The sequence below is a fragment of the Micromesistius poutassou genome (genome assembly GCF_964030765.1).
Source record: "Micromesistius poutassou genome assembly, chromosome: 10".
Lineage (NCBI taxonomy): Eukaryota > Metazoa > Chordata > Actinopteri > Gadiformes > Gadidae > Micromesistius > Micromesistius poutassou.
The window spans coordinates 20298059-20319046 of record NC_140280.1 but is presented as its reverse complement, the minus strand read 5'-3'; the positions used below and the strand labels follow the sequence as shown (position 1 = coordinate 20319046).

Genomic DNA, 20988 nt, shown 5'->3' with positions numbered 1-20988 from the left:
TACGCTGTGCTTGGGACATAGTGGGGGAGGGAGGTTGTTGATGGTAAGTCTGCCTCTGGTTGGCTGGGCTGTCATGAGGGCAGTGACATCACAAGGGGTCTGGCTCTGTGGTATAAAATAACATCTCCTTATATGGTTTGAGTTGGATCGTACCATTCATGAAGGGAAGGTGGGGATCCGTTTAACCACTTGCACGCTGTTCTTTCTGTGGTGGTTCTCCAAGGGGCTTGAATGTTGCACGTCACAAAATGGTTTAATTGTCCTGTTCAAAGGTTTCCAGTTTATCCAAAGCTTATTTCGACTGTTATTTAAAACATTTGTTTTAGTTGTCCCACATGAATTAGCCTAAGCCTTACCAGATATTCTGTTTATGGCCACTCTTATGCAGTGTAATGATTTACATTGGACTTCAGTGCATTTGGAGTCGAACTTTGAAAATTTGCATTTGGCAACTATAGGGAGGGAAATAATACCGTAGCTAATCTCTGAGAGTTTCACCTTCCAGCAGACAATACGATCAGGCTGCTTTTATCATTCAAGAGGATGAGCCCCGACGAGAGAGAGAGAGAGAGAGGGAGAGAGAGAAAATTGACTCCGCTGGGCTTATAACCATTGTCCCCGGTCTACGTGTGGTCCCCTCCCCCCTGCCTTTCTCTGACATGGTATCTCCCGAGAACCAGCAGTCCCCTCCCCTCCCCTAGTCAGATTTGTCTCTACTCTAAGGAAATGCACTGTACCGTCGAACCAAGTGAAGGAACTACAGTTAGACTTTTAAAAGCCCTGGGGTTTAATCATAAAGTCCACATTGCTTCCGGCACGGGACGATTGAGAATCCGAGCTGTCTGACAGGTTATGAGGGGAATACTTCTGAATCCCTGGGAGACTATCTGAGCCCCCCCCCCCCCCTTCTTCCAATGTTTCAGTGGTTGGGGCCATGGCCTCTCAGGCAGGGTAAGATATGTAAATCTAGTAGTTGGTCACTTGGCTACATGTTCAATGTTCAGTGTTGGCGGTCAGTTGTTGTTGTTGGCGTGGATGTCTTCTGTAAAGACTAAACTTTAGTGTGTGCAGTTGAGGCCCTGTTTTGGATTTTTGGCTGTCAGTCATTCCCATCAAATCAATCATTTGTAATGGCAGTTCTGTGCCGTGTGTTGGGACTGTGATCATAAGGCTCTTTGTTTTGAACTCATACTACTACTTCTACTTTTGGTAGAAGTAGTAGGTAGTAGTGAAAGATGTAACTTGAGACCCAGAGCAACACACTGTCACATAGCCTTGTATCATTGTGGTACCAACTTGGTATGCCAAATGAAAGGTTTATGTGTATATTGATTATTTTTAAGTTGTTGTCAAACCTCTGACATGTTGTCATTAGTTATCTGTGGGCTTGTGAACACGAGGCGCTGGTCTTCCTTCAGAGAATGACGTTTGGGGATTCTATTCTAAGCTACCTGAGGTGAGCATGGTCTCACTAGCATCAGACTGACTCTATCTCAGACTGACTCTATCACACAGGTGCAGAGTTGTGTAGGGTCTCGGTCCCGGTGGACATTTATTCCAGCCATGTTGTTTGCTTTAGCTGCGAGGGGCACAGCCTGGCTCTTTAGCCTGGCTATGCAATTGCGCTATCAAATTGCAGTTGCCGTGCAAATAATTACACACTTTTTTTTGAATGCCAAATGTTACAAACTGTATCAGGTTTAATTGAATAAAACCTATTGCAATGGTTCGCATAACTGTTATCAAACTTTCCCCATTGTGTGCTGTTTCCACAAATTGAAGCTGGTAAATGTTTAATTTGAAGGATGTGGACTAGGCCTGTGCTGAAGGCTTGTTCTAATGCCCCAGATGTACTCTGGGTTCTCTCAATGAGGGACTTTAACACTCAATTGCTAACAATATTTCAATCGCAATGTTTGTCCAGACTTGTTGGCTTAATACTGCACAATATTTGTTTGTGGTGAAGAAAATTGAAACTTGGTTTTCAACTATGTAATATTTGGTTTTAAAAAGCCTTTTGTCCTGACATTTTTGTGCCATGATCACGAGGCTTTTATTTCGATAGCAAGTATGTTTTGAGTATAGGCTTTGTGGAGTTGTTGTCTGAAGGCAGATTACTTTAGCGCAAAACAATTGTAAAAAAAAAAAGAAGATTATGGACCAGCCTTGGTACATTCTGGTCCTCAGAGTTACGTTCCTCATTGTGGTTGAAATGCCTGAAAAAATACCCGGTGCATTTGCAATTTGCCAGTCTAGCCGAGACACCTGTTGCATTACTCATAACGGCCCACTGTCAGCAGCAGGACTCTTCTTGTTTCTGCTCGAGCTGAATTTGTCATTTCCAAACCGGTTCTTGGCTACGAGACTGTACAAGGGTTTTTAAAAAAAAAAATATATATATATATACTACTCCGATCTTATCCAAGTTGATAGTCAGTGTGTGTGTTTGTGTGTACGTGCATTTTACCCCCCCCCAAAAAAATGATGTGAGCTTTTGTGGTTTGATAGTCAAATGCTGTTGAAACCAACACTGGTTTTATTAACTTATCTGTGGCCGCCCCCCAATGGCTTCATGTGTGCTGAATAAATGGGGTTTAGCGATGAAAGGGAACCCCGGGAGGTTAGATTGTTCCAACATGGAGAGCGTGGCACCTCACTCCCTTAACCACCAGCACTAATTGGCCTCTTTTGACTCAACAAAATCTAATAACGACATTCTTGCTTCACTGTTGCACCGGTTTTTAGATTAAACAAATGGGGCTGATTGTAGCAGTTGCCTTGCTCCAGGCTGGGTCCCCCTGTGTGTAGTGGCCATGCTGGACCTAGGCTGGCAAACATGACAACATGAACCCTAATTTATCATTTACTCTAGAAACAGCTTGGCACAAATCCTTCCATTTTAGTGTGAGAATGGCTTTTACACCTCCTGCTGTAAAACTGTGTTAATGGACGGTCCATGTTGGATCTCAACACTTAAGGCCACAGTAACATCCTGAGATTGGTTGTATGGAACCCAGCTACAGACTACTCTACTATCACTTTGCCCTTTAAGAGTATTGACTCAGATGGGAATTGTTGGTCCTTTGAGACTTGACTGGTATTGATGAATGTGGTTTAGTGGGAAATACCCATTTGCTGGCCCAGATAGCCAGCTTGCATGCAAGGCAATCAAATGGTAACGTGTTGCCGACTTGACAGCTGTAGTTTTATATTATTGCGCAGATGAGTGTGTCATATGGAGAAAAGGCTTGGGTCTAGTCGCGGTGAGTAGTACCAGTGTTATCGTACTTCCGAGAACTGTCAGTCAGTCATACTGGCCACAGTTAATTAATTTGCTCCATTACTATGCCTGTTGATGTACATCGGTATATCCAGTCATGTGTAAAACTGGGTAACAAGCACCATGAAAGTGTTGCAGTTCTTTCTTTGAAGAAAGAACTGACTCTGTTCTCTTCTTCTACATCTCTTCTCTGTGAGGAACGTGTTTGGCTGCACGTTCCTCACAGAGAAGAGATGTATGATGACATGTTCAGGAAGTCATTCCTAGTTGCAGGCTTCTCTGCCACCATCAGGTTCTACAGCCACACCAGTTCAAATGTTTTGACTTGATGTGTTTGACACTCTTCTTAAGTGGTCCTAGACACTAGTTAGGTGAGGTCAGCAGGAGTGTGCGGAGGGCACGTCTTCAGTTCCCCACCTAGCCTCTCTGCGCATGGACATGAACCCCCGCCTCCACTGCTGTCTACAGTACTGTAGACCTCTGTTGGTCCCACCTCATGTCTGTTCAGAAGGTGTCCGTCCCTCCGGCGGTGTGACATAGCTCCAGAGGACCCCTGGGGTCACACAGCAGCGTACAGGGTGACTCTGGGTGTGTGTCGCAGGTGATAGTGGGCGGCCTCGTCTCGAACCCAGCACGCTGTTCCCCACAGCCAGCAACCGAAGCTGTCGTTGTTGTCTCCCCCCCCCCCCCCCCCTCTCTCTTTCTGTCTCTTTCCCTGGTCGTTTTAGCCTGACCTCTGTGGCATTGTTATTCTGGCCATCAGGGCCGATGTTAATGTGGTGTAATCTCTGTTGGTGCGTTGGCCTCTGTTTGTTGTTCTGGAGGCTCGTGTCTGCGTGCTGACCTGTGTCTGTGATTCTCTCGATAGCAACATGAACCGTGAGGACCGGAATGTGCTCCGAATGAAAGAAAGAGAAAGGCGCAATCAAGAGATCCAGCAAGGCGGAGGAGAGGCCTTCCAGCAAATTCCCCTCTCTTTCCTGAACCCTATAAAGTTGTAAGTTTGCTCTGTTGATTTTTCTTTTAATTTTTTGTCTTTTTTTTTTTTTTGTGTCATTTTGTCCAACTTTTCCTTTCCGCTATTCTGTAGCCCTCTACTTCTGTACGATTGATCCCCTCAGTTTTAGGTACCAGGATTAGAGCATCACCGTATTACTGAATAGAGAAAAAGAACAAGACCAGGATGCAGTTTAGTCACCTGTTAACGTTGTATTTTTGGGGGATTTGGTTTACTGCTGTAGGACAATGCTAGTGTTTTTTTCTGTACTAATCTGCTACAGCAGGAGGTAAGTGCTGGTGCTGTTTTCAGAAGGCAGTGTTTCTTAGTCATTTGCACCACACCCTAATTTGCCCCTCAAACCCTGACCACGAGTCAGCCCCTTTCCCGGCTCAACCTTACGGCTGCTCGTGCCGTCTGTATTGTTGTTAAAGCGCTGTCCCAGCCGTCCACAACAAAGCTGGGTTCATGGAGTGAGCCCCCCCCTCTCTGAATGTCTCTGTGGCTCAGCCTCTATAGGGAACAGGGTGGACACCGCCCGCCCGCCCTCTCTCTCCCTCTGCGAGGGATTGATAATGCAACCCAGAAGATAAAGCAGTAATCAACTGCTCCACAAAGTGTGAAAGACTGTCAAATTAAGAAAGTAGCAAATGACATGAGAAAATCAATAGTTACTGTACCGCATAGCCCCCCATTAGGGAGCCTCATCCATACTGTAACAGTTGGATACGCACCGCACACACAAAGCTGATCTGTTGACCTGGACACAATGTCTAATTGGACATCATTGTTGGATACTAACATAATGGTCATTTTTTTCTGGACTTGACTGCGATTTCAAGCCATTGCCTCTGACCAGTGTGCTTTTCACCAGAATGTTTCTCCTGCTTGTGTGTCTCGTGCACGGAGACAAATTATGGACTCTGGCGCAGTTGATTGTAAACCTTTTTGAAGTGTATTTATTTACGTTGACTATAGACCGCAATTCACCAACAATGGCCGGTTCTAAAGCATTTAGATTTGTGTTAACTGTGTATTGGGATTTTCGTTATTTGCCCTCTCTAGTGCTCAGTAAAAAAGTAATGTCGCTTTTTACTCTTTAAGTGTAAAGCTAACTTTAATTCCAGAGTGGTGGTTAGGTTGCACTGGGCCAAATATCATTGGAACCACACTGCACTTCATTGGAGCTTAACTGTAGCTTATTTATTTGTCAAAGTGCATGGCAGTAACTGGAATGAAGGGACCAGTGGGTTATTCTATTGGATACTAATGAATGAAGTAAATACATCAGGGACCTGATGTAGGAGATGGGATCTCCAGAGGTTCTGGGTTGATCATATGCAGCAGTAAATTAGCTTTTGTTTATCATGTTCCTATCCAAGCATTCATTGTTGACCAGGCACACGTCTTGCAGTGAGTCTTGTTTTCGATGGTTGACTATTAACATGTTGAGCGTGGTTCCTCCTCGGTCTACTGTATTGCACGGCCCTCCTCCCTGGCATTACTAGTGACATGTGGGCCTGCTAGCCCCAGTCTTTCCTGCCCTGGTCCCTGTAATTGTAAAGCGGATTTGTGTCCGTGGCGCAGCTCTAATTCTTGCCACTAACCAGATTTGTGCAGAGCTCAGTGGCTCCTCTCCTCAGCCAGAGCCAGTCATCAGAGGCTGTGCGGGGAATGCGTCCTGACAGGCCGGGAATGTAAAGGGATCAGAGGTGAGGGTTGTGATGAGGCCCGCTTGTTTTGTCCCACAACAAAGTGAAAGGTATGAGACGCAGCCTTTGAGCGCACATGTGCGTAGTGGCAGGCATGTCTTTTAAAGTGGCCCCAGTTATTTTTTTTTCTCTTTTCTTTCATTGGTCGCTCTGCAAAAAACCAAACCTCTCTTTAACCGTGCAGATGAAAAACGACTAGAATTATCAGTGGTTGCTTCTAATGGGGGTATGAGTCTGCAGCAGTCAGTATTTTTTTTTTTCTTTCTTCTGTCATGCTTCACTAAATTGAAGTATGCCGTGTTCTGCTTTCATGGCCGTGTGTGCACACACTCGGCTGCAGCTGCACTTTGATTGATGTAGATCAGCAATGTAGTAAGTGCATTTTAGTTTTAGTTTTTAGTTTCTAGATATATTTCCCGAATATGGCAGCTTCAGTCTTATGTAACTGTTCTGGGGTTGTACCTTGGCCACCACCGTAACCTACATGTTAAAGATGTGATAAGCCAACAGCATATCTGTTTTGTTGACATATATTTTAACATCTACTTCATTTCTTTAGCGAGCTGGCAATGCAGGCAATTACACTCCACCGTAAAGGAGTATATGCTCATCAAGAGGCCTTTTAAAAAGCCACTACTGCACTACTGTAAAGCCAACACTCCAACTACACTGCAAAACAATATGCTAAAACCATTGGACCATATCCCTTCACTCAATGTACACCAGGGACGTCTTACTCACAGTCAGCGTGACCTGATTCCATGAGCACACACACGCCCACCGGGCCACCGCACCATTCCAGAGATGCCACAAGGCCCCAGCCGTTCAGGTGTGGAGCAGTGAGCGTGTTTGCGTCCTGCAGCAGATAACTGCTGGTCCAGGTTTCCTCTGTGTGACTCTGAACCCAAGGTCGCCCTCGGGCCTCTGAAACCAGATCCTCTCCGCAGCGCTCCGCCTCGTCCCACGGGCCGCTGGCCGGCCGCCGGCCAACGGCGTGATTGATTTAACCTTATTTATTTTTGGTGGAACTATGGAAAATCGTTTCTCTTTTATTTATTATTCCTGCCGCCACCTATAGGCAGAGTCTGTCCGATTGTTGGCTTGGTTGGTTCGTGCTCCATGTAGATACACTGAGCGATTGTCTAGTCCAGGGGTTTTCAAACTCTGAGTGTGTGTGGACCCTTTTTATAATCAAGAATTCTCGCGGACCACCTTATAATACACATAATAAAATACGTCTACACACAGTCCTACCTTTCCACGGACCACCTGCAGTACCGTCCCACAGTTTGAAAATCACTGGTCTAGTCGATCATATATTTTGCACGTGTAAAGCTATCACCGCTATAAGGATACACTGTTCATTTTAATTAAACCCTTGTTTAGTAATAGTTATTGAAGCACAGTCTTATGCAAATCCCATATTTCTGCATTATAGGCCTTGGGAATGCAATCAAGGCTGTACATTTCTAAAGGACGCTCATTAACTTGGTGAACTGATCAGGCTCTGACCCTTGTTGTTTGTGTTTTCCCTTTCTTCTCGTTCCTTCACTCATCATTCTATCCATTCCCTTTGCTTCCCCCTCTCGACCCCTCATCTGGTATATCCTACTCCTTTCCTCTCATCCTCTGCCTTTGTCCATACTTCTTCTTCTTGTCTCTTCCCGCTCTCTCTCTCTCTCTCTCTCTCTCTCTCTCTCTCTCTCTCTCTCTCTCTCTCTCTCTCTCTCTCTCTCTCTCTCTCTCTCTCTCTCTCTCTCTCTCTCTCTCTCTCTCTCTCTCTCTCTGCAGTCCTGCAAGGAAGATAAACTGTCCAGCCGTATTCAGAGCATGCTGGGTAATTACGACGAGATGAAAGAACCCATCGGCGGAGACACTATGCCAAAGCTTGGCGGCAAACCTTCCAGCACTACCACTTCGTCCGAGGAGAAATCCAGCCAGGCGCTGTTCGGCGGCGGCGACCAGCGAGGCAGCAACAACAACAACAACAACAACAGCAGCAGCAGCAACAGCAACAGCAGCAGCAGCAGCAGCAACAACAGCCAGGGCAGCAAGTGGACCCCCGTGGGGCCCGCGGCCGGCTCGTCCTCGTCCCAGTCCCAGAAGCGCTCGGGCCTCCAGGGCGGCCACGGCAGCCAGCGGGGCGGCAGCCAGAGGCACGGCGGCGAGAAGAAGTCCAGCAAGCACAGCAGCGGGGAGCACTCCAAGTCCCACACGTCCAGCCCGGCCAAGGGCTCCCTGAGCTCCACAGCCGGCGGCAGCAGCGGCGGCGGCGGCGGCGGCGGCCACTCGCGGACCTCCATGTCCACCGACCAGCACCACGGCAAGGAGCAGCGCTACCGCAAGTCCCCCAGAGACCGAGAGGCCAACTGGGACTCGCCCTCGCGCGTCCACTCGTCCTTCCCCAGCGGCCCGCACTCAGGCCAGGCCTTCCCCCCGTCCCTCATGTCCAAGCCGGGCTCCATGCAGCAGAAGCCCACGGCGTACGTACGGCCCATGGACGGCCAGGAGACGGCAGAGCCCAAGAGCTCGCAGGGGGAGAGCTACAGCGGGCAGTCTCACAGCGGCACCATGGGCGAGATGAAGTCCAACGGCAAGGCCGCGCTCTCCAAGCTCAAGATCCCCTCTCAGCCGGTGGAGGTGAGGCCCGGCGGCGCGGTGTGGTGGATGAGCTCCTACCAGCACAGTGGAACCACTGAACTGAAACATGCAATGAAGGGGGGAAAAGAGGACAAGTGTAGATTGGGCTAAAAACATTGAATTGAACGCAAAGTTTATTTTTGATATTGCAAGGGTTAAACATATAAACATGGGCACCATAGATTTAGGCATAAGCTGTCCAATGGAAATGGGACTTGGTTACTGATTTCAAAGAGCATGAAGGACACTGCTTTAAAAGGGAATTTGAAAGATTTACGGGGCTTTTTTAGGAGTTTATGTGCAAGTAGCCAAAAATGGATAATGGTGTCATGATGGCCTTGACGTGATAAGGAGCAGTCCCAGCACGGTCTTTACACATGCTGCAGTACATGATGCAGTAATGCACACCCCCTATGGAAACCTGCTGGGCTTCAGGGTTTCAAAACTTAAAATGCTTCAAAGAATGAATCAAGCTGTTATATCAGCGACATTGAAAGAATGTGTATTATAATAACCAAATACACCAGTTTATAGAGGCTGCTCTAGGTAAGATTTGAGAGTTGGGAAAAGAACAAGGTTGTGATTAACCATGGGTTAAACCAAAATAATAATTACTATTGTGGTATTGCATGTTGGATCTATTAAGAGATCTACAACTAAAAAAGCAAACAAAAAAGGAGTCTCAAACAAGTGACACTTGTTGACTACATTTTCAGCTTCAGTAAGAAAGTAATCTTAAGTCTACTGTTGACTGAAAGGAAGAAACGATGACCTCCAACCTGGCAGAAGAGAAGCTTTCCCTGGGCGGGTTCCAGCCGTCAACACCGCTGGGCCAGCGCTCCCTGGGAGGGCTGCTGTTCGCTCCCCACTTAAGATGGCTTTATGGCCACGCGCTTATTGCTGCGTTTGTGGGCTTTAAGTACAAAAAGACATGAATCACAACAGGCAGGAATTCCGCACCCTCCCACGGGTGGAAACGACCCTCTCCCGTGGTTGTCGCTGGTGCACTTCGCTGCTCCACAACATCGACTGGTGCCGCGTTTCTTATACCCTCAAACACATCATTCACACGTATTTGAAATGAACAATCAGTCAATCGCTTTTACGTTCTCTATCGAAGGGAGTTTGTTTATGGTGGACGTGATTGCGGTGTGTAATCACACAGAACTGACCCTCCGTCTCCACCAAAGCCGCACACTGTTCTCAAAGATGTATTGTATAGAACACGGTCAGTCATATTGGCCTGAGGTACAGTAGGCTAAGAGTAGCCCGTCTTGTGGGTCAGATTTAATGCCGATGCTCACATGCGTACGCTGTGGTCCTATAGTGAAAGTTGTCTGAGGCTGTGTGGCGTTGAGCGGTCACCTCTGGACAGCCGCTGTGGCCCCCCGGGGCGTATGGAGAGACTCACGCCTCTCACAGTGGAGGTTCACCTGTCACGCCTCGTTGGCCGTGCTGTAATGTTTGTTTATGTCCACAGGGCGCCGGGGACGCCAACTGCGTGGATGAGATTTTAAAGGTAACCCCGATGTTTTCCTACATGTTAAAATCAGCATCACCATCCAATGGGGTCCATGTGATTGTGTTCATGTTTTAGTGTTTCTCCTTTTGACTCTTTCCCCTCCACACACTTGTCACAGGAAATGACTCAGTCGTGGCCCCCGCCGCTCACAGCCATCCACACTCCCTGCAAGACTGAGCCGTCCAAGTTTCCATTCCCCACGAAGGTCAGCAGCCCACTGCAAGCACCCCGCCACGCTCACCCCCCCCCCCACCCCCCCCCCCCCACCGAGCCCCTCTCTCTGGGGCCTACACCCAGCAGGGCTTCACGTCTTGTTGCCAAACCTGTATAAAAAAAGAACGATAAAAAAGTCAGTTTAGGGGCATGACGTTGTTATTGGGTCTTCAAAGTTCTAGCCCTCTCCCCCAATGATTTGGATTCTGAAGCCCAATACCCGACAACATCACTGGGGTTCTGGGGTTATTCGGTGCATGCAAGCTCTTGCGTCTCTCGTGGAGGAAGGGGATTGGCTGTACACAATGGTTTTCTTGGAAGCCGAACTGCTGAACTACTTGATTCTAATTGGCTGTTATTCAATTTCTGTATCAGTTGTGTGGTAGCTTTATTTGTAATAATGTGTTTTTCCTCTTGTTGTAGGACTCTCAGCACGCTGGCTTCCCTGGGGGACACAGTAAGTGTCTCCCACACCTAATGTTCAGTCTTATTTATGTGCATGCTAAATTAATTATTGTGTTCTAGTAACCGTCTTTGTATAGGTATATTTGAATCTCTGCACGCAGGCTCTCTGCAATTGATTTAATAGGCTGTTATTAATGGAACAGTTATTTCTACAAGTAGTCAACTCGTCACGGGCGGGTGAATCTGAGCGGGTGCTGCCTCAGGGTCCTAGTGCTCATTCCCTTCCTGTGTTTCCAGAGCGGTGCAGAGATGCGTCCAAGAGCTCCAGCAGCCACCAAGCCAAAGCGTGTGAGGACCAGCCAAAGTAAGAGAGCCAGAGCCCCAGTTTGGTTTACCCCGTCTTTCTGATACACAACCCCATGCATGCATGTACTCACACAACATATGTAGTATGCTTTTTATTCTTTTTTTGGTAAGACTTGGTAGAAGAACATACTTGAGCAGTAGAAACGTTGACTTATCCACGCCCCCTATGTTAGGAAAGGCCATCCAAACTAAACACTAGTGCGCTGCAATGTGAACCTCTTTAAATTGGCTTAAACACCCGTTTCACCCTGGTTTAGTATGCTGGAGGATGACTTGAAACTCAGCAGCAGTGAGGACAGCGATGGGGAACAGGACTCTGCCAAAAACACTTCCAGGAACACGTCTACCAGGTAGCAATAGGCTCTGATCGATATCTACAGACAGCGTTACCAGAACCTCCTCCGCCTGATGATATGCATACCAAAAAGAAACCTCACACACACTTTACCCAAATTCAACTGTGAGGCTGGCGATCGGTCCGTTGGCATACTTTGTATTTGTTTAATATTCATATCTTCTATTTATAGAAAGACATCCCAGACATGTGGATTTAAACCATTTAAAATCATAGCAATTTTTATGAACGAGAAAATCAATGAATAACGAGGCATTAAAGAGCAGTGGCTCATGCTGTGTGACCACCCGTCGAGTGACCCCCCCCCCCCTCCCGTCCCCACAGCAACAACAGCAACAACAGCGAGGGGGCCGACCCCTCCCGGGACGACTCCAGCAGCCGCAGCGGCTCGGACAGCAGCTCGGGGTCGGACAGCGAGAGCGAGAGCAGCTCCACGGACAGCGAGGCCAACGAGCCCCCGCGGCCCGCCTCCCCCGAGGTACAGAGAGAGAGGGACCACCAGGGGCCACACGGGGGGGCCGCAGCCTGGGGGCTGGAGGGCCCAGACCACCAGGGGCCACACAGGGGGGCCGCAGCCTGGGGGCTGGAGGGCCCAGACCACCAGGGTGCGGGCTCCCATACCCAGGGCCCACCGTCCACCTTGGCCGTGTTGACCAAGGCATGGCTTAAGGACAATTAAGGAAGAATGTAGTCAATGCTCCTAATATTTATCTATGTACCCGTTGTTTAGGGCATATGCCATCAACTGAAATGACGCTTTTCAGTGAGCCGGCTTTGGCAGCTTCCCTGCGGCCACGTTGTAGGTCTGCTGCATTATGAACTTAGTGAGGCTGTGTCCCCCGTTACTGACATTCTCGTGTACCCTTCCGAAAAACCTAATTCACTGTGCTGCGGTCAGACATGAGTAGATGTGTGTGTTGGACACCAGCCCCCCTAACCCGTACACCCGTCCTGTCTGCCCCCCCCCAGCCCACGCAACACATGGCCAACAAGTGGCAGCTGGACAACTGGTTCAAGAAGGCCAAGCAGTTCTCCCCGGCGTCCCCGGCGGACGGCGCCAACGGGCCCACCCCCAAGTACAAGAAGGAGGGCCGGGACAACAGCTCGGGGCGCAGCTACGGCGGCCAGGGCGGCTCCAAGGACCCCGGCGCGCCCACGCCGGGCCGGGACCTGCGGCCGCCGCAGAAGGGGGCGGAGGGCGCCCGCGGCCGGCAGAAGTCCCCGGCCCAGAGCGACGGCGGCGGCGGCCCGGCGCAGCGGCGGACGGTGGGGAAGAAGCAGCCCAAGAAGTCGGAGAAGCCGCCGGTGGTGGAGGAGCCCAAGGGCGGGCTGAGGGTGGAGAGCGAGCCGGCGCCCGAGATCCCGCCGCACCGACCCAAGGCCGCCACCAAGGGCTCCCGGAAGCCCAGCATCAAGAAGGAGCCCAAGTCGTCCCCCAGGCCCACCGTGGCGGCCAGCGCCACCAGCACCAGCACCACCCCCGCCTCGGCCGCCGTCGCCTCCGCCGCCGGCCCCGCCGCCGGAGCCGCCTCCGCCGCCGGCGCCGCCGCCGTCACGGACAAACGCAAGGCCAAGGCGCCCACCAAGACGTCCCAGAAGTCCCGGGAGTTTGTGGAGACGGAGTCGTCGTCGTCGGACTCCGAGGAGAACGACAGCATCCCGTCGTCGTCGCAGACGCCCAAGTACTCGGAGAGCATCCGCACGCCCGTCTGCATGTTCTCGCCGCTGGAGGAGAAGGGCCTGCTGTCGCCGCTCAGCGACCCCGAGGAGCACTACCTGGGGAGGCCGCCCCCCCAGCAGGCGCTCCTGGTCAAGATAGGTACGTTAGCCGCCGCCGGGGCTTTTGTCTCACCCTTCGTTGACCTTTCCCTCATGTGGAGGATGAGCTGTTTTTATAAAGGAGACATAAAGCTCCATTTGAAATGGTCTGCTGAGAGGGTCATTACATTAAGGCATATGGTGGTTCAATTAGGGCCTCACCACTAGTTTGCCTTTCTCCCTTGACATTTGAAACCTCGTATTAAATGTAGACGATAGAATGGGTCTCAAAGGTAGTCAATGTCTCAGCATTCAAAGCAGTAAACGATAACACTTTAGAGTTATTGCCCACCCCTATCCAGCACTATTACTGGTGTTATGGTATCTGTGACTCCATTGCTCCTGGCGGTGTGCGTTCCCCCCAGACCTGAGCCTGCTGACCAGGATACCCGGGCGTCCCTACAAGGAGCCGGCCGAGATCAAGGTGGAGAGGGACGACTCCCTGGACCGGGACGGGAAGGAGTTCAGCAAGCAGAGCTCGGGGAAGAACTCCAGCAAGGGCAAGAGGAAACACAAGGTAGGACGCACCCCGCGGCGTCGCGGGTCCACGCCACGGCTCTCACCGTGTGGAGCCACGCCGTGGCCCCCAGCTGCTGGCTAGACCTCATTATGTGTTACGTGTGCACTCTGAATGTGTTTTCATTCAGAGTGAAGGGAAAAGGTCTAGGTCCAGTGACAAACGGCTGTTGTGTTGACACCCTTCCGTTGGGAGAGTCGGTTTAAGGGACTTTCCCTGTGGTGGAGGAGTGAATCTTTCCCATAGGCGGTTTGTCATGTTTTACATATATTGCCGTAGTAGCTGCGCCAAATCTTTTGACACCATTTTGTAAAACAGCAGTTAACAAATGTAAAGTGCTTCATTGAGATGGAGGCAAACTGAGATAAACAAAGAAATAAACATTGTACATTAGCTAGTACATCTAAACTCAAAGGATCACACAAAGCAGTTGCCATTTTTTTCCTTTCCTTTTGGCACATATTCCTCTGCCTAACGTTGCCTAATGTCTCTTTCTGTCTCTCTCTCTTTCTCTCTCTCTCTCTCTGTGTCTCTCTCTCTCTCTCTGTCTCTCTGTCTCTCTGTCTGTCTCTCTCTCTCTCTCTCTCTCTCTCTCTCTCTCTCTCTCTCTCTCTGTGTCTGTCTCTCTGTGTCTCTCTCTCTCTGTGTCTGTCTCTCTGTGTCTGTCTCTGTCTCTCTCTCTCTCTTCCTCCTGTGGCCGTAGAACGACGACGACGGTACAAAGCCTGACAACAAGAGGTCCAAGCAGGAAGACAAGTCTCTGTCACACCATAAAAGCAGCAGTAAAGAGTGAGTCCTCATCTGTGCTTTTGCAACACGCAGCTAGTCCATCCCTGACACGTAACCCTGACTCATGGGTTACCAGTCGGATGTGTGTGTGTGTGTGTGTGTGTGTGTGTGTGTGTGTGTGTGTGTGTGTGTGTGTGTGTGTGTGTGTGTGTGTGTGTGTGTGTGTGTGTGTGTGTGTGTGTGTGTGTGTGTGTGTGTGTGTGTCATTTAAAACGCTGCTCCAAAATTACCTTGTAAACTCCTCTGCACAAAGTGCTCTAATGACCCACTAAAGGTCTTAATATAGAGCGGAGCGTATCCCAACAATGACATGGCCCATTTAGGCTGAGATATATAAAAGAACGACAACCACATTTCTTCATATCTACTGTATGAGATATGAGGTGATCTGCGTGGTCGCTCAGCACCTCGGTGACTCTCACTGGGCCGCCCCAGACACCGGACAGGGTGGTGATGTTGGATCCGGTTTACTGTCGTGATACACGGCTAGTGCTCCATGTCTCGTGGTGCGTGTGGTCGTGTGGCTGGTTTTGATTTCTCTTCAGTAGAATATCTCTGTAACCAAACAGGAAACCACGTGTAGCGAGCCCCTTCTCGTTAACACACTAACAACACGTTACCGTTGCTGCTCGCCCCCCCCCCACCCCCCCCCCCCCCAGGTCGAAGAGGTCCGTGGAGAAGCAGGAGGAGCCGGTGCCCTCGCCCTCCATCTCGGGCCCTCAGCGGACCCCCAAGGCGGAGCACCACAGCCGGAAGAGGACCATGAGCCAGTCGTCCACCTCGCTGTCCAGCGGCGCCGGCAGCGGCAAGGAGGGCAGCCACGGCCCCAAGGGCACCTCCAAGCACCGCAAGGGAGAGGACAAGGGGCGGGGCGCACGCGACGGCAAGGTGGGGGTCCGGAGGCCACGGATTGGTCAGGAGGGCCACGGATTGGTCAGGAGGGGCACGGATTGGTCAGGAGGGGCACGGATTGGTCAGGAGGGCCACGGATTGGTCAGGAGGGCCACGGATTGGTCAGGAGGGGCACGGATTGGTCAGGAGGGGCACGGATTGGTCAGGAGGGGCACGGATTGGTCAGGAGGGCCACGGATTGGTCAGGAGGGCCACGGATTGGTCAGGAGGGCCACGGATTGGTCAGGAGGGCCACGGATTGGTCAGGAGGGGCACGGATTGGTCAGGAGGGCCACGGATTGGTCAGGAGGGCCACGGATTGGTCAGGAGGGTCACGGATTGGTCAGGAGGGGCACGGATTGGTCAGGAGGGGCACGGATTGGTCAGGAGGGCCACGGATTGGTCAGGAGGGGCACGGATTGGTCAGGAGGGCCACGGATTGGTCAGGAGGGCCACGGATTGGTCAGGAGGGGCACTGGTGACTGCAGGTTGCACATCGGCTGGTTGGGTTGAAGTGTGGCGACTTTTAGTTAAGTTTTAAATACTTTTTTTTAATTATTATTAACTGGTGCGTTATCCCCCATGAGGATGGAAAAGCATATTGTATAGCATAGGAGGGCAGCGTGACCTCCTGGCCGCTTGCCAGAGGCTATAAACATGATCCGTAGACGGCCTGGATGGTAATGTGTCCAGGATGGTAATGTGCCCAGGATGGTAATGTGTCCAGGATGGTAATGTGTCCAGGATGGTAATGTGTCCAGGATGGTAATGTGTCCAGGATGGTAATGTGTCCAGGATGGTAATGTGTCCAGGATGGTAATGTGTCCAGGATGGTAATGTGCCCAGGATGGTAATGTGTCCAGGATGGTAATGTGTCCAGGATGGTAATGTGTCCAGGATGGTAATGTGTCCAGGATGGTAATGTGTCCAGGATGGTAATGTGTCCAGGAAAGTATTCTGCACCCTTATCCTGGAGCTTAAGGGGCGGGGCGGGAATAGTGGGGAGTGCAGCGTGATCGGGGGGGGGGGGGGGGGAGTGTGTGTTTGTGTGTATGTGCTGACGGTGTGTTGGTATACACCTGTTGGCTTTGGAGATTTGCTGCTCTCGAAGGAGAGAGAGGCCCGCTGTTGGTGTTGCTGAAACACCCACAGGGTAGCCCTGCTCTGTCTCACCTCTAACGTCTTTAAATTGACTTCCAGTCTACCCCTTCATCTATGCATCTTTTTTTCGCTTTCTTTCTCACTTACTCCGCCTCTCTCCCTTTCTCACCCTTTCTCACTCACTCACGTCCCTCGTCTGTCAGTCAATGCAAATGGCTTTATCAGAATAGGATATAGGGTACTTCTACGTTGATATGAGATTCCAAATGATTTAAATTGTCTCCCACAACATCAACATTTTCCATTCAAAAAAGCTTGTATTACATTGCCGAAGCGCTTTCAAAATTAAGCAAAGGAAAAAGAACAAACATTTTTCTTAATGGTTCTTTCTTTGTAGGTAGAGCACAGTAGAGGCTTTAGGGTGACGGTGGCACAGCAGAGTGAGTTAATCACCCCTCCCTCTCTCCCTAGGAGAAGTCTTCCAAGGGCTGTGATAACCTGCTGGCCGTTCAGCCGCTCTCCACCGACGGCTCCAAGTCACAGAGGTCCAAGCTGCTGTTTGAGGACCGGTAAGAGGAGCCACCTCTGATACCCCCTCCACCACCTCTGATACCACCTCTGATACCACCACTGATACCCCCTCCACCACCTCTGATACCCCCTCCACCACCTCTGATACCACCTCTGATACCCCCTCCACCACCTCTGATACCCCCTCCACCACCTCTGATACCCCCTCCGCCACCTCTGATACCCCCTCCACCACCTCTGATACCCCCTCCACCACCACTGATACCCCCTCCACCACCACTGATACCCCCTCCACCACCACTGATACCCCCTCCACCACCTCTGATACCCCCTCCACCACCTCTGATACCCCCTCCGCCACCTCTGATACCCCCTCCGCCACCTCTGATACCCCCTCCCCCACCTCCACCACCTCTGATACCCCCTCCACCACCTCTGATACCCCCTCCACCACCTCCACCACCTCTGATACCCCCTCCACCACCTCTGATACCCCCTCACCACCTCTGATACCCCCTCCACCACCTCCACCACCTCTGATACCCCCTCCACCACCCCCTCCACCACCTCCACCACCACTGATACCCCCTCCACCACCTCTGATACCCCCTCCACCACCACTGATACCCCCTCCACCACCTCTGATACCACCTCCACCACCTCTGATACCCCCCTCCACCACCTCTGATACCCCCTCCACCACCTCTGATACCCCCTCCACCACCTCTGATACCCCCTCCACCACCTCTGATACCCCCCTCCCCCCACCTCCACCACCTCTGATACCCCCTCCACCACCTCTGATACCCCCTCCAACACCTCCACCTCTGATACCCCCTCAACCACCTCTGATACCCCCTCCACCACCTCCACCACCTCTGATACCCCCTCAACCACCTCTGATACCCCCTCCACCACCTCCACCACCACTCATACCCCCTCCACCACCTCTGATACCCCCTCCACCACCTCCACCACCTCTGATACCCCCTCCACCACCACTGATACCCCCTCCACCACCTCCACCACCTCTGATACCACCTCCACCACCTCTGATACCCCCTCCACCACCTCTGATACCCCCTCCACCACCTCTGATACCCCCTCCACCACCTCTGATACCCCCTCCACCACCACTGATACCCCCTCCACCACCTCTGATACCCCCTCCACCACCTCCACCACCTCTGATACCCCCTCCACCACCTCTGATACCCCCTCCACCACCTCCACCACCTCTGATACCCCCTCCACCACCTCCACCACCTCTGATACCCCCTCCACCACCTCTGATACCCCCTCCACCACCTCCACCACCTCTGATACCCCCTCCACCACCTCTGATACCCCCTCCACCACCTCTGATACCCCCTCCACCACCTCTGATACCCCCTCCACCACCTCTGATACCCCCTCCACCACCTCTGATACCCCCTCCACCACCTCCACCACCTCTGATACCCCCTCCACCACCCCCTCCACCACCACTGATACCCCCCTCCACCACCTCTGATACCACCTCCACCACCTCTGATACCCCCTCCACCACCTCTGATACCCCCTCCACCACCTCTGATACCCCTCCACCACCTCTGATACCCCCTCCCCCACCTCCACCACCTCTGATACCCCCTCCACCACCTCTGATACCCCCTCCAACACCTCCACCTCTGATACCCCCCTCAACCACCTCTGATACCCCCTCCACCACCTCCACCACCTCTGATACCCCCTCAACCACCTCTGATACCCCCTCCACCACCTCCACCACCACTCATACCCCCTCCACCACCTCTGATACCCCCTCCACCACCTCTGATACCCCCTCCACCACCACTGATACCCCCTCCACCACCTCCACCACCTCTGATACCACCTCCACCACCTCTGATACCCCCTCCACCACCTCTGATACCCCCTCCACCACCTCTGATACCCCCTCCACCACCTCTGATACCCCCTCCACCACCACTGATACCCCCTCCACCACCTCCACCACCTCTGATACCCCCTCCACCACCTCCACCACCTCTGATACCCCCTCCACCACCTCTGATACCCCCTCCACCACCACTGATACCCCCTCCACCACCTCCACCACCTCTGATACCCCCTCCACCACCTCTGATACCCCCTCCACCACCTCCACCACCTCTGATACCCCCTCCACCACCTCTGATACCCCCTCCACCACCACTGATACCCCCTCCACCACCTCTGATACCCCTCCACCACCTCTGATACCCCCTCCACCACCTCTGATACCCCCTCCCCCACCTCCACCACCTCTGATACCCCCCTCCACCACCTCTGATACCCCCTCCAACACCTCCACCTCTGATACCCCCTCAACCACCTCTGATACCCCCTCCACCACCTCCACCACCTCTGATACCCCCTCAACCACCTCTGATACCCCCTCCACCACCTCCACCACCACTCATACCCCCTCCACCACCTCTGATACCCCCTCCACCACCTCTGATACCCCCTCCAACACCTCCACCTCTGATACCCCCTCAACCACCTCTGATACCCCCTCCACCACCTCCACCACCTCTGATACCCCCTCAACCACCTCTGATACCCCCTCCACCACCTCCACCACCACTCATACCCCCTCCCCCCGATTTCATAAAACAACCTTATTTCTTGTCCTGTTTTAAAGTGCTGTTTTATTGATTCCACGTTCCTTTATAGTCCTTTAAATCTTATCTCATTGACACGTTCAGTAAATGGTGTGTCTTGACGTTTAACTGGTCCAAACTAAACTCTCTAATGCTCTGTATTTACATGCTGTCTGGGCCTTTTCTTAGAATCACACACAACCCATTTAAGTCCCATTCAAAACATTTACAATAACTAATATCAGCACATATATCAAACAAGAAGAAGACTTATAGAGTCGACACACAATGATTAAAGTAGAAAACATCACTTTAATAGAGGGGGAAAAACAAGAGTAAAAACAGTATCGATTTATATGAAAATGAGACTGGACGTGTGGCTCAACGACTTGGGATTTGACTAGGACCTTGCAAAAAGTCTCTTTGTGCATCTCTGATACACGCACACACACACGCACACACACACACACACACACACACACACACACACACACACACACACACACACACACACACACACACACACACACACACACACACACACACACACACACACACACACACACACACACACACCTGCCCAACAGTGTTGTTGAAATGTTGTGCGCATTTCCATAAAAAAGAGTAAGCACAGGGGAAGTCCTCAGTGAAAGCAAATGTCATGGGCTCTCCAGTGTCGCGGGAGGTGTGAGGGGGCCATGCTGACTCATGCCACGGGAGACGGTTGAAGTTCCGCCGCAATGACGAAGCGGGGATAAATCCTCTTCCCAAGGCCGTCTCGGCTGCCCCCGCCATTTCACTGAACTGAACCTGGCTCTGTGTGTGTTTCAGGGTCCATTCGGCCGACTACTACCTGCAGGAAGCCAAGAACTCAAACACAATGCGGACGCGCTGGTAAGCCCCGGGGCGGGGAGCGGTGGAGCCCAGAGAATGGCCCCGATGGTCATGCAGAGTAGCCAGGGGCCCGCCCCCATCAGGTTGTGTGTTTGCATCTGGGGTAGTTGAAGGGCACACATTGAGTCAATGGGTTTCGTGAGAATGCTGAGAATGCATCACAGAAATACAATGTCGCAGTTTTGCCCTGACACAGGGTTTCTTATTCGCTTTGATTTTGTTAAAAGGCAATACCTGGAAAACCCCCTTCAACGTTTTTATCTAATAACATGTATAGTTGTTTCTTCATAGAGTAAATAGTGCAAAAAGAGGTTCCCAATACATGGAAAT

The 20988-nt window shown here is 51.4% G+C and overlaps 1 protein-coding gene across 1 annotated transcript in view; it reads left to right on the top strand.

The window, feature by feature from the left end:
• Positions 1-4152: 4152 nt before the first annotated feature.
• The window catches only part of aff4 (AF4/FMR2 family, member 4), a gene marked incomplete at its 5' end in the record, with an annotated part of 21462 nt that continues 4626 nt past the window's right edge, over positions 4153-20988 (top strand). The window contains 16 exon segments of the mRNA XM_084474555.1: positions 4153-4224; positions 4227-4277; positions 7781-8629; positions 10110-10148; positions 10270-10356; positions 10788-10821; positions 11067-11133; positions 11393-11485; positions 11815-11968; positions 12460-13309; positions 13674-13825; positions 14529-14614; positions 15274-15502; positions 17078-17175; positions 20596-20630; positions 20633-20658. Of these exon segments, the coding sequence (XP_084330681.1) occupies positions 4153-4224; positions 4227-4277; positions 7781-8629; positions 10110-10148; positions 10270-10356; positions 10788-10821; positions 11067-11133; positions 11393-11485; positions 11815-11968; positions 12460-13309; positions 13674-13825; positions 14529-14614; positions 15274-15502; positions 17078-17175; positions 20596-20630; positions 20633-20658 (2922 nt within the window).